General features: G+C 43.5%; 1 protein-coding gene across 10 annotated transcripts in view; it reads left to right on the forward strand.

The window, feature by feature from the left end:
- The window catches only part of epb41l3b (erythrocyte membrane protein band 4.1-like 3b), a 57,444-nt gene that overhangs the window by 40,064 nt on the left and 3,333 nt on the right, over nt 1–14,047 (forward strand). For 3 of the 10 annotated variants that reach the window (XM_084369739.1, XM_084369734.1, XM_084369736.1), the window contains exons 13-24: nt 417–1,001; nt 2,415–2,468; nt 4,291–4,326; nt 5,520–5,705; nt 6,394–6,450; nt 7,041–7,745; nt 8,590–8,622; nt 8,846–8,923; nt 10,498–10,581; nt 11,664–11,762; nt 12,461–12,541; nt 12,854–12,969. In XM_084369739.1, coding sequence (XP_084225865.1) covers nt 417–1,001; nt 2,415–2,468; nt 4,291–4,326; nt 5,520–5,705; nt 6,394–6,450; nt 7,041–7,745; nt 8,590–8,622; nt 8,846–8,923; nt 10,498–10,581; nt 11,664–11,762; nt 12,461–12,541; nt 12,854–12,964 — 2,109 coding nt within the window. In that variant the 3' untranslated portion in view covers nt 12,965–12,969. Of the gene's footprint in view, nt 1–416; nt 1,002–2,414; nt 2,469–4,290; nt 4,327–4,829; nt 4,896–5,519; nt 5,706–6,393; nt 6,451–7,040; nt 7,746–8,589; nt 8,623–8,845; nt 8,924–10,497; nt 10,582–11,663; nt 11,763–12,460; nt 12,542–12,853; nt 12,970–14,047 lie in introns of all 10 variants that reach the window. The other 7 variants (XM_084369737.1, XM_084369742.1, XM_084369740.1 and 4 more) reach the window with 7 other exon arrangements.

A 14,047-nucleotide genomic window follows, 5' to 3' on the forward strand; every position in this document is an offset into this window, starting at 1 on the left:
AGGCAGAGCTGCTTTTAATTTGGGTGAAGGAACTTTTCTAGAGGCTTGAACTGTTTTGGATTCTGTATAAACAAATGTTCCACCAGATTGTCAAAGACGCAGAGGATGTTTATTAGAACCTGCTGCAACTCTTGTCTCCTTAAGCCATTTTTGAGATTTTAGTTTTGTTTTCTTTCTTAATAGACTTCTTAATGGCTGATGAGAATCTCCCAGTTGCTTTCAGCTTAACCCACTGCAGTAGACTAGGCCTAAGTGCTTCTCATCTTGTGTGCGCTTTACTAATTAGCTTTTCTTTTCTTGTCCTTCCTTTGACCCCACACTATACTCGTTTGTGTGTGTGCTCATGCGTATTCGCCCCCTTCCCCTTCACTCTTCTCCATTTACGCACACGTCATCTTTTTCGTTCCCTCTATCAGTGCTCCCCTCGTGTACACACAACCGACCCCCTCCGCAATGAGCTCTCACTCCCCTCATCTCCTGTTACATCGACCAAATTACGGCGGAGGCGCAGGGAGAACGCGCGTAAACGGGCCTCGTCGGTCAGTCCAGGCAAGAGCAGCCCTGGCCGCCGCCGCCGGCAAGCCCTCGCCGACCGCAAAGCAGCCCTGCTGGACGAGCAAGTGCTGCTGCTCTCGGCCCGCAAGCAGAGGCTGGAGCAGGGCAAGAGGCGCGGCGGCACGCTCTTCTCCTTCTCCTTGCACCTGCCCGACCTGTCCTCCTTCCTGGACGACGACGGCTACATCACCTTCCCCGATCTGTCGGAGATGCGCTTCCTCCCCGAGTGCGCTCAGAACTTCCTGCCCATTAAGTCCCCATCGCTCATCCCATGCTTCCTCTTCATCTTCTTCTTCCTGCTCTCCACCTCCTTCTCCGTCCCCTACGCCCTCACCCTCTCCTTCCCCCTGGCGCTGTGCCTCTGCTACCTGGAGCCCAAGGCAGCCTCCCTGACCGCCTCCATAGCCCAGGGCTACCATGACCATGACAGTTCAGAGGAAGAGGAGGTGTGTGTGTGTGCGTACGCCTGTATGTTCCAGTACCCGCCTCTGGCATAGAGTAACAGTTCATTATAACGGTTAACCCCTTATCCTGTCCTGTATCTCGCTCTGCTGTTTCACCAGTTCAGAGCCGACCTGGAGACTGTGTCTGTCCCAGTGTCTGTCAGTTCTCCTACTTTCAGAACCTCATCTCTGCCCGGTCACACTCTCATCCTGTAGACTACATCCTCATCAACATCACAAGTATACAGAGATGAACCTGCAAGTCTTGCCATTTCATGTTTGATCAGCTTGCATTTACTTTACGAGAGGGTTAGACACAAATATTGTGCGCTATTTTACCCTTTTTACTCACACCAGTCTGAAATTTGACTACTTTTGACATATTTTAGCACAAGCTTTATGCAGCATCACTAACAAATTACCGTGAAGTAGTCTCTCTGTCATGCTGCTGTGTGAAACAGTTCATTATGAATATATTTTCACGTTTGACTGACCGTGTTTATTAGATATAATGAGGATTTGAAGAGGTCACCTTTCTTCATTTAGTCACTAATCTTTCAACAAACCTCATATTTAAAAACATAATTTGTGCCTAACCCATCTCAGTGATAGTATCCACGTCCATGGATTTACATTTTAGAAAGTGACTGCTACAAGATCAACACCAGCTGCATGGAAACACTTCCATATTCATCATTGCACTCAGTCTCTCTGCATTGCTATCTGAGTCAAGCAAAGCAGCACTAATTAACATTAAAAATTTAAATTGAAGTTCTGCTATAAAGGGCTAAAAGCAGCTTACAGTCGAGTGCCAAAATGAGATGTTTTTCCCCTGAAGCAACACCCTTGTTGAATCCCAAGTGATCAGTGTAATGTAATGCATGCTGTGATGCAGAGAGACAGTTACTGTAGATGCATCCAGATCACCTCCAGTGTCAACATGCATGGAGAGGAGGGGGGAGGGCCTGAAAGTCAGGTTACTGTTCAAAATTGTCAAATCGAATTTTTTTTTATTATCCAGTGTTGCTTGACCAGCAGCAACACAGCAAATGTTTCACTGACTTGTAATGAATAACAAAAAATATACTCAAGGACGGAGCCCTGTCCAAATCCAAAGCAAATTTACACGTCAAAGTGACTGACCGAAGGTTTAAACTTCCTCTGAGTCTGTTTTGCTTGCTTATTTTTCATTTGCTTTTTTGTTTCTTTTTGTTGTTCTTTTCCTAACCTTTTCCGTAGCGTAGTGTCTGATAACGTGTAGCTGACAGAAACGACCAGTGCATTTCCATCCGTTCCATTTGTGGTTATGAGGATCTCTGTTGACGATGAATGCATTTTCAAGGGTTTACAAGTTGGGTTCTTGTCGTTTTTCTTTGCCCGCTGCTTGGAACGGTTTTGGTCTGTTTGTGAAAGCAGACTGACAGCGAACAAACTGACTTTGCCTTTGATGGAGAGATGACCGCCACAGAGGTTTGTACAGCGTGTAAAGACGTTTCATATATAAAGCATGAAAAAAGTCCTGACGTAGAAGAGGAAGAAAGTGATGCCGAGTCATAGGTGTAAAAAAACACATGAACTTGAAGTCCTGCATGTGACGCATGCCTTATCCTCTTTTTGTGCTCATTTAGTTCTTGTTTTCGTCTTTGTCTGTAAATACACTTTATATGTATATCAACATGTCTTTTCCACCGGCTACACATTCAAATAGAGAGCCGAAGACCTCCTGACGTCATGTCAACAACTTGATGTAATAAGTTTAAGAACAATCACTTTGTCAAGTCATTATTTCAACTTCCTGGTTATAATCTCTTAAAGCTTTGAGCTAACTGCGACCCCTCAACTCACTCATTGACTTGCTTCTTCGGTTGAGCTGTCGAAGTCTAGGCCTTACTGCAAGTAGTGTTTGTTAAGGACAGCTAAAAACATCAATATTGATTTAACAACAGTTTCATATCCTTCACTAAACATATCGTGTTGTTACAAATGTCAGTGGAATTTTGAATGAGGTTTTCATCTGGAACCAAACCGAGAAGTTCTGGGTCCAGACTGTTCCCTAAACCTCACCCTCCTAGTTAAAGTTGCTACACTTGTCAAGCTTTTTTATTCTCACACAGCACATAATACAGTTTACATCATGGTGGCAGGGACTTTCAGACCAAGGTAGACAAAATCAGACTTCTCATTTTCAGCCAGCAACCTGATTTTCTAGTGAGAATCTTATGAAAGGTGTCGTAAATAGGCAGGTGAAGGCAACAAACATAATCTCAAACTTAAAGACTGAAGCTGGGTGTGTCAGGCAAACAGTCTGTAAAGGTCATTGTGATTATTAAAAGGGGAAATGTACGATCAGACTGTAAGTTTATACTGACATAACCTTGTTTAGCCGCTTAGCTTACATACTTCCTTGTAATTTTCGAACAGTTGATTTTGCTTTAGATGGTTCAAGGGTAGATCGTTTTAGGACGAGAACTTTTTTTGTAAAGATTGTGCCATCTCTGGCATATCTTTTAGAATTAACACTTGACTGTAGGAGGGAAGTTAACTAGCTTGAACAGTCAGCATCCTTGCATCTTTGTAGGAAAGATGTAAGATCAGACTGTAATTTCATTCTAACATAGTCCTGTTTAGCTGTTTAGCTTACATATTTGTTTGTATTTTCAAATGGTGTGACTATTCAGCAAAAGCAGCTCTATCTCTGGTAACATCAGCTGGGGTGGCTGAAGTGTAAACTTCCCCAAATAATGTTACAATAAAGAGCAAGATAGAGCTGCTAACATTGGTCTCTAGACTGACTTTTAAACAGTGTGGAACGACTACATGGTGGATGTGCTCGTCTTTAACTGTTTTTTTTTTTTACACATCTTGTTACTGCAGAAAGTTGGATAATGACTGGCTTTGGAAGTACCACTCAGCCACAGGTGGTAAATTAGCTGCAAATGAGTCGCAGCCTACGTTACAGCTGGCAGTCATGTTGTTGAATCTACTCCTTATACTTTTTCTTATGAAAAGGGATAAAGACACCCTCCAAACTCAGAGTGTCACTTTTATTATGACTCTATCACACCACTTCCACATGTGGAGAAGTTTAGCAGATGCTCAGTTTGTGTCACGAAGCTATTTACTTTCTTAATACAACCACCATCCTTTTACCTCTTTCTTACTTGTCTGCTTGCCGCCCCTCCTTCCTCACTTCCTCTTTTCCCTTCACCTGATTTTCTCTGTGTCTCTTAATGAAACCCTTTTCCTCCTTATCTCACGTTCTCTTCTCCTCCTCCTCTTTACTCGCTGTCAGTCGGAAGCGGATGACGACTCTGAGATGCGGACTCAGGTACACTGGGCTCGCTTCATGGCCCAGCTCAGTGCATCACAACAACACTACCACCAGATGCACTGAGCTACTCAAACATCCGCCATCAGTCACTTTGTGCCGTCTCTCCGCCTTGGTTTGCCTGCTACTGCTTCTGTTGTTGACACTCACTATCGCACCACACACCAGACTGACCATTCACTGTTGCCTGAATTCACATCACAGACTGCCGCTGCAAAGCTGTCGCTGCTTCTAAACACGTCATTCCAGCTCATTTCTCGAGTGCTTTAGTGTGTAAATGGTGGAGTCGTGTTCATAATTCTGTTTCTGTTGGGGCTCCCAAGAGTCAGATTTCACAGTTTTCAGGGTTTTTCTAATCCATGGCTTTTATTGTGACTCTTAATTAAGTTGACTTATGCCACAAAGTAGGAGACGAAGCTCCCAGATTCTCCTAACAAGAACTTAATTTTGACACAGCGCAGTACCTTTAACTACAATTCCTCTCCCCTCTTTTGTCTTTACAGTATAGTTTCATAAGACGAGTTAAAGGGGAAAACGTTTTTATCAAGCATAGTAATCTGATGCTAGAGGTTGGTAAGAAAACAACGCATGACTGAGATATGCATGCAGGTGCTTCTTGTATGAAGATTCTTAAGTGATATAACTTTAACCTGCCAGTAAAGAGAGATTGCAATTTTATCTAACGGATTTTTTTGCTGTGAGCATCCAAATAAATCTTTGTGAGAAATAAAGCAACAGAAATGAAACTTAATTCAGTCGAGGTTTTAACTTCTAACCAGATTTGGGAGTGTTGTGTTTAACTAAACCTGTAAAACTAAATCTGTGAATCTATGCATGAAGTCATTTGTTATCATTGGATTAAGCCAGTCCTAAATGCTTCCTTAGCATTTAAGTACGAGCTGCTACTCCCTTTCGTTGCAGCTGCAATGTTGGTGGACTTTTTTTGCTGTTGTGTTGCTGTTTGTGTGAGCTGTTGCGCAGGAAGCCTGCACAGCCTCCTAAACAGGCCTGTTAACAAATGCAGTTGATTTAGGTCTGCATTGGTTGACCATTTCAGAACTGCATTTTTATTTTATTTTTTGGTAATTCATTGGATATGCAAGCTACCGTTTCGTACATAAAGCATGGCCGTCGTTCCCTCCGCGCCGCCCCTGGCCTCATCTCCTTATGTCATGGTTGACCGGCTGCTATAGGACACCGCGTCTCCGGCAGAGATGGTCAAGCACCAGACCAACATCAGCGAACTGAAGCGCTCCTTCCTGGAGACGGGCAGCAGCACGCCGGGCCTGACCGAATGGGAGAAGAGGCTCTCGTCGTCCCCCGCGCGCTCACCCAGAGCGGATGATGCGCCGATGATAGAGCCGCTGGAGCCGCAGGATGTAAGCTGCAGTCCACAGCAGACTGAGTGATGGCATGTGTGTGTGAAGCATGACATCACCAAGGAGTTTTTGGCTTTGACAAAGACATCGATCTCAAGAGTGTTTGCTTTATGAGTCGTAGTGCAGTAAATTAAATATTCATAATGGGGCTAGAGCCATATTTTCTACATTAAATTGGCTCTGGTGCGGTCTATTTTATATTCCAAAATGGATCTAGTGCATATTAAAGGAGAATATATGGGCTCAGTAAATTAATCTGCAAAGTCATTCCAAGTTAGTGCGAGAGTAAGTCTATCACCTTATGTCTTCGTAAGATCCCATCAGCTGCTGATTAACATATTAATTTGTCTCGGTAATGGACGGTGCAGTCATTAATCAGTAACACGACTGTTGTGCTCTGTGACATTACGTGCGTGAGTTCGAGGCAGTTTTATCAGCGTTTCTCCTTTTTACTTGTGTTTAGTAACCTAATCAGATGAACTCACCCAGGACAAATGAGCGGCACTAATTGAAGTCACTGAGGACTAATCACTGACATCAAAACATGTCTGACTGAAATTAAAAGAAGCTGATTTCTCTGCTTCAGGATCTGGATCGTGTCCATTTGAAGAGTCACGCTGGACATGTCCTTTCTTGTGGCGATCTCGATCTGTGTGAACTTTATTCATTTCTTTCTTTCTTCCTCTAGATTGAGCAGCCTGCAGAAGAAGAGACGGACAAGGTGGTGGAACCTAAAGCCACTGAGGTAAAGTGCTTCCACTTCCTTTTTTCACATGTTAAAATGTATATTTCGTGAGTGCAGTGTTGTGTTTTGCCCTTTGTTTCTACCTAGCTCCACATGTAGCTGGACACTTGCACAGATTTTGGTATTTTGGCACTTTTTCTTATCTCACTGAAACTTGAATCAAGATTTGAAATGTCCTTTGTTGTCCAATTTTAAAAAAAACAACCTATTTGTTGATGTTTTTTTAGCCCTTTTTAAGTGTATAATCCAAAAAAGGCCATTAGTTTGATGCATGCAGCCACAAAATAAGATAAAATACATGGTGTAAATTAATCCACAACAGGAACCACATCAGTTTTGATAGATATTCAAGCTTCACTCTTCACTTTCACAGCTCTATTAGAGACAATACTACCATATCTGTGCTGCGAAACTATCTTAAAAACTACTTCCAGATGCACCTTTGTCCAAGTACTTATGGAGCTCAGTCTGTTTATGTGTCATTTCTAGATTAACAGTCTCTTGAGCTTATCCTCAGCGTCTTGGCTGTGTGATGCCCTCTGTCTATTAACCCCAACAATCCATTTCCAATAAGCCAAGTGTCTCCCCAGGCGGCAGGATATCTGGTGAAATATGTGGTGGATAGCATTGGGACAGATTTGGCCACCTCCTCGGGGCCTCACGGGATTAGTCTGTCAACCACTATGGACGACGACGTCTTCATGGACGGGACCCTCAGGGAGGTGGAAGAGAAGACACCCGACTCCCAGGAGGATGTGTCAGAGAGGTCGGTGTTGAAGGTCAGCCCCGGAGCTGTCAGACAGGAGGTGTCCCAGGCCATCAGTGACAAGAAAGGGACACTCATTATCTTGAAGGAGCCGGAGGATAGAGAAGAGGGCACAGAGACAAGTGCTGTGGGTGAAAAAGAGGAGCCTGTAGTCCCCGAAGAGGCTGAAGAAGCTGAAGAGAATGAAATGTCTCCCTCTAAAGAGAAAGAAAGTATTACAGACGACACTTCAGTTGTTATAGAAGCCAAAACTGAAGTAGTCAAGAGTCCGAAGATCGAGATAAAAACTGATGACATGACTCACATTAAAGGTATTGACTCGCCTAAAAAGGCCATGGCGTCATGGATTTCTGAGGAGGTGAAGACGGAGGCTTCAGAGATCAATGACATGTCGACAAAGGAAGTGAAAGAGATGAAGACTTTTGACGCTCTGCAGCAGAACACCGAAATCTCCACCTTCGATGAGGAGCAGAAGTCCAACCTGACTCAGATCACAGTTTCTGAATCCTCAACTACATCCTTTGCAGTGGTACTGTATGAATACTAAAAGCAACAACTCGGTTTTGGCTGCCTCCCTCCATATCACCACCACCCTCAGCCTACCCCCATTGCCTTCCCTCCAGCAGCAGCAGCAGCAGCCAAACCAGTCTAACAACAGTGTAAACAAGCGCTGTGCATGGCTAACGGTCCCTTAACACCCAGCGTTTACTCTCACACCTGCCAAACCGCCGGTTTCTGTTGCAATCGAGCCCGCTGCTTCTTTTTTGATACAACTGTTTTGAGTTTGTTGATAGCTAAAACAGCTCACCTTGCCTTAACAGCTGGCTCCCACAGCTGATAAGGGAAAGAAATCAGGGCTCTGGCTGGCTCTTGTTTGTTTTCTAACGTTTTTTGCTCAGCTGCTTCATTCCTTTATTTCAGCTCTTATCAGTTCCCTGAAAGCGGTGACTTCATAGCCCTGGCTCAGTGCCACCGCTGCAGCTTTCCCCACCTCATCCTCCAAAATCCCCTCTCTGCCTCCGTAACGAGTCAGGGAAAACAATTGTATGGCTCTACCTAAAAAGAGATTTCGCTCTTCTTAAGAAAACTGTTTTTTTTCAAAAGCAGATTAGTGGGAAATGTGCTGCTGGTGGATTCAGCAATTCTAAAACCGGATTTTCGTTTGAGGTTTTAGGATTTGTTCAACTTGGCATTAGGTTCAGCGGATTTAATGAGCTACATAATGGTATTCCATACAATCCATACAATAATATTTACTTTTCAGACCTTTCATTTTTCCGCCCTTTCTCCCTTTGCTCTTTGTCTGGTGCTCACTGTGACTTAAACCTGTCCTCTCTTTTCCTTTCTCTCCGTCCATCCTTCTGTCCCGTCAGTCTACGCTGGGATGGGTTCCCTCCTCTGAAAAGGTGACCACTCCTCTCTGGTCCTCGCAGATTTCAAAATACATTTCAAAAAAGTTTTTGTCTGTATTTATGTGTGCCTATTACATGTAATTCTTACAGGTTTGTGCACAGTTGGAGTATGAAAATGAGTAACCATCTCTCTCCAGGCGGTGTGATGTGGAACTGTCCTGTGTTTTTGTCACAGTGAAGCAAAAACATCATCTAATGGTGCAATTTTCGTTCACAGGCACCAGCCGAACCGGAGGAGAAAGCGGTGGTTGCCACAGAGACGGAGGCAGCGCCGGCCAAATCAACAGGGCCAACGGTGAATATCCAGACCACAGAGGCTGTAAAGGCACAGCCAGTGCACGCTGCAGCGGAGCTCACAGACAAAACAATATCTGCAGAGCCTGCAGAAGGGGAGCTAGATGATGTAGTGTTACAAGAGGATATGAGTGGCATTAGTTTAGGAGATGCACAAAGTGATGCACCATCTGAACAGCTTCAGCAGTATAAATATGAGGAGCTGGTGGCAGAAAAAGAGCTGGCATCAACACATTTAGGGTTGGATGAGAGCATGTCTGGCGGTGGTGCTTTGCCGGAGTCTGCAGTGCTGACCTTAATAGCAGAGAAGGAAATTGAGGAAGCAATAGACGAGGAGGGAGAGGATGCAGGCGTGGAGGAGGAGGCAATGGCGTCAAAAGACAGATTCACTGTTGCTCCCGCTTACATCAGAGATTATGAAAAGGAAGATAAGATGCCTTCAGCAGAGGAAGAGAACAGTGGAGGGGAAGCAGAAGAGACTTCTTTAGAGGCTTTGGAAGATGGAGTGGCAGATTTTAAAAACACAGGGGAGGGAACATACACAGAAGTAGATGGCAAAAGAGTCCAGTTCTCCAACGAAGTGCAGTATTTCCAGGAACAAAAGTGTTCAGCAGAGTTAGAAGATGATATTGAGGAGGTGGATGAAGAGATAGATGAATGTTCACCAGCAGAGGGTGAAGCGCAAAAGACCGTTAAACCTTTGCCCTTTGAGAAAGAGAAGTACCACTATGCACAGACGGACAGCTCAGAAGATGAAATGGAGGGAACAGAGGAGGAAGAGGCAGATGGAAAGAGGGAAGAACTGGAGGAGGAATATGATGAAGAAGAACTGAAACTGGCAGAAGACGATGTTGACGAAAAGGCGTCAGCAGTGAGAGAAGATGGAATGGCATCAGAAGAAGAAGAAACGGTCCAAACTGAAGAACTGGAAGAAGAAGTAGATGAACAAGACAAGAAGTTCAGTCCACACGAAGTGGCCCAGACACACGAAGAGACCTCGGGCGCCTCGCTCACCCATCCACCTCCAGCCGTGTCTCAATCGGAGGTAACCATGCAGCAGCTCCAGTGGCCTCCCCCTCGGCACTGTAACCTCACCTCCATCCTCCACTCCTGCCGACCCAATCTACCACTAATAATCAAATGCAAAACTCGACCAAAAAGCATGGATTTGCGTCGCAACTTGCTAACTTCACAGTTTGTTGCAGAGCAGATCAGGGGACCTGTTTGCAATGAGATGTGGTGCACACACTTAATCGAAACCTTGTGATTTGCATTCTCCAGTATCCTCTCCTTCACTGGATCGGGGACTCTAATGCATGACTGCATGCTCGTTTAGAGATTTAAGCCCTTCAATGACAGGCTTTGGCTTAGTTTATTAGCATGTGGGATTTATTTATGTCAATTTGATCAGTGTGGAGCTATTTCAAGAACAAAGACGCACAGTTAACAGTGAACACCTCCAACAATTTGTTTCAGACATGGAAGCTAATTTAACAAGAGCACAGATGGTGTTGGTGCTGCTGTTCTCCCTCTGCATGCGCTCATTTATACTTACTCTTCCTTTTCGTCTGTTAGAGTCCTGATGCCGTCGATGCGAGTACCAAAGAGACGCCTGTGATCCACACAGAGACGAAAACTATCACCTATGAGTCTGCAGAGGTACGTATGAACCCAAACGTGAGATTACCTCAATTTTACATCCTGCAGCATTTTGAGAAATGTGATAAAATATTGTAATTAAGGAATAGTGTCTGTGATACGCTCTTCTTTTTTTTTTCAAGCAGAATTAACTAATATTTTTGGCCACTTGGGGGCAGCAGAAATGATCTGTGAATACACATTGACATATTATCACCTTTTTAAGTGGCTATGTCGACGATGTTGGCTATAATTGCTTATTTACACAAGCAGCAGATACAGAGCGATGATGGCATTAGTTTAGAGTTGTGTTAGTGTACACCTGATGAATCTTACATCAAATATTCACTCTCCTCTTTGTGCTGCTCCCTGCGTTCACCAGCTAGTTGCTAACTTTGGCGGTCTTCTTCTTCATTCTGAACATTGACATTTGACATTAACAATGAGCTGAAGCACACTATAACCCCAACCCATAGCACGCAGGTGATAATTGTCAGGGACTTTTTGACATTGCACCTAAAACTTTTAAAATATTGATCATAGCCACTTTAAAGCTGTACTAATCCAAAACTGTAAGGGTAGGAGTGCTTCCTGGAGTCAAATTAAGTTTGTTAGAGGAAGGAAATTTGGATAGGGAAATGTATTATACACTAATTAAATGGCTTTATTCTCACGACATGGTCATGTTGGACCGTAAAAACAAACTTGTTGAAGAGGCTGCGATAAAACCCTCTCAGGACCAAACAGCTGACACAGTGAGCAACTAGCTGGTGAATACAGTGAAGCTTTTAGCAGCTGAAGTGAAGTTGTTAACCACCACCATCACCACAATGCTTCTGCTGCTCTTTATCTGCCTGATTGTGTAAATAGGTAATTGTTATCTAACTTATCTAACACGACAGCCATTATGTACATGTAAGATGTTTTCAGCTTGTTGAGGATTTGCTCTGCAGTGAATTAATGCAGCTTCGAGGCGACCGCTGATTAGTGCTGAAGAGCATTTGATAGGAACTCGATAAATCTTTTGTAGTGGGTAGATTAACGTTATCTAGAGCACAGATATAAAATGCATTTTGAAAATGGAGCCTTTTCTTTATCTTCAGGTTGACACTAATGGTGACATTGACCCCGGGGTGCTGCTGAGTGCTCAGACCATCACCTCTGAAACCACCAGCACCACCACGACCACACACATCACAAAGGTCAGAGTTCATCTGTTGTCCCTTTGTTCTTTTAACACTCCGACATGACCACAGCTTTAGCCTTTTCACTGCAGGATTTAAAACAAAGACAGTAGTTAAAAAGTATCTTTGTAGTACAGAGACTCATCCCCCTCTTTGACGTACATGTTTATACATTCTAACCAAACACGGCAGCTTTAGTTTGATTAGACTGATTAGATTTTTTTTAAAACAGAGAAGAAATAGATCTGAGTCTTCAATCCAGATATTTCTAGAAACGTTGGATTTTATTAGAGTTGCAACTAATGATTATTTTCATTAATGAATGTTTTCTCAATCAATCATTTGGTGCGTAAAATGTTAGAAAACATTGGAGAAAAAAAAACATTACAACTTCTCAAATGACTGGAACCAGTCATTTTTTTTGCCCTTTTCGCTTTAAAAACTGCTCAATCAATAAATCAATTGTCAAAAAGTTCCAGATTTTTTTGTAAACCCACTTAAGCAATCAATCATGAGTGTGGAGAACTTTTACGTTTACATTCACACAAACCTTCTGTTATCTGTGGCGGATGTTAAGGATTTAGGCTGATTAGAAAAGGGCACTCTACTGCACTTATAAACCGTGTGTTTAATGAAGGTTTCAGATGATGTTTGTCGTCGTTTATTGTTTGTGTGCGCACTGATTTCAAGTCCTCTCTCTGCTCACTGTCGGTCAGACGGTAAAAGGGGGAATATCAGAGACGAGAATCGAGAAACGGATCGTCATCACAGGAGATGCAGACATCGATCATGACGAGGTGTCTTAGAGCTTTTCTATTTTCATGCCATTCATCACTACCCTCATTATTTTTCTTTGCCTGTTAAGTCAGTAATTGGATTTGAGCACAAAGTAAAATGCTAGTGACCTGAGTGGCCCCTCAGGACCTTAACCACATGATACAGAGTGTGACATTTTAAACAAAACATTATTAACTCGTGATGTGACTGGAAGTATGACAAATGTAACTAAAATTGGCTTCCCTGTTGGCAACATCCCTGCTCCCTCCCCGCCTTCCCCATTTTCTGTCTCCCCCTCGTGATCCCTCCTGGCACTGCACTCCCGTATATAGGCTCTTGCTCAGGCCATAAAGGAGGCTAAAGAACAGCATCCTGACATGTCAGTGACCAAAGTAGTGGTACATAAAGAGACAGAGATCACGCCAGAGGAGGGGGAGGACTGACCCAGGTAAGACATTGAGGTCCCCAGTCCTGGTCCCGGTTCTGTCCGTTTTAGTCTGGTTTGGATTTAGTAGGACTGGTCTCCATTCTTGGGCATGCTGCTTTCCCATCAGCACTTCTTCTCACTGGCTACAGACAGCCCTGCTTCTGTAGCACTTACAGCTAATGCATCACACTGTTGTCATCCCAGCTCCACTCCCCCCCTGCAGGGAAAAGGTCGGCCGATGCGTGCTTGCACACAGACCGGATATTATAGTCTCAGCGCGTAATGACAAGGCTTAAAAACCTTAACAGTAATGCTCCTGGCAGCCTCATGCAATCGCTTGTAATTTCGCTGCAACACTCCCCCCTGCTGGACAGAAACACGACACATTTTGACACAGAATATGACACTTATTCTAAATCTAAATTGCAACACTCATCGTCTCCTGAATACGTGCTGCTTAAATAAGAACATGTGGTGGAAAACTAGTCATGTTGGAGTAGTTGTACCTGCATGTCGTGCAATATTGTGCACAAACATTCTGCACACGTTGTTTTGTCTACATTGTGAAGCCTCACAAAGGGCACCGGCAGTGATGAGCGATTAAATACCAGCTGAACCGGCTTCTGCTCCTCAGAGCGCTCAGGCTGGATTGACTGAAATCTGATCTTGAGGGAACACGGAGCTGCTTCGGCTTATTTTTCAACTCTGTTCTAACAAGAAAAATCATAAACCAATAACTGAACAGCTCCTTAAATGACCAATTATATCAATTTTATGAATTACATCTGCAGTAAAACATGAATTTATGCACAAACGCATGCATGGCTTTTATACTAATCTACCTGATCTTTTATACAAGTAAGATTGATATCGGATGAGTCATTAATATCAACATTATTCTGCATGTACACGACTCAAAATGAGTTGGGGGGTATTGGGATATTTTACTTGATTGTTAATTCTGTGACATTTTGGTCCCCAAAAATAATGCAACACATTTCAATTGACTTTTATTCCTTCCACATGTATACATGCACCCATATCCCAATATCCCCAACTAATTTTGAGTAATGTAAAAGATCAATAAATGAAGTTTACC

Source organism: Pagrus pagrus, assembly GCF_965226575.1.
Source record: "Pagrus pagrus genome assembly, chromosome: 12".
NCBI classification, from domain to species: Eukaryota; Metazoa; Chordata; class Actinopteri; order Spariformes; family Sparidae; genus Pagrus; species Pagrus pagrus.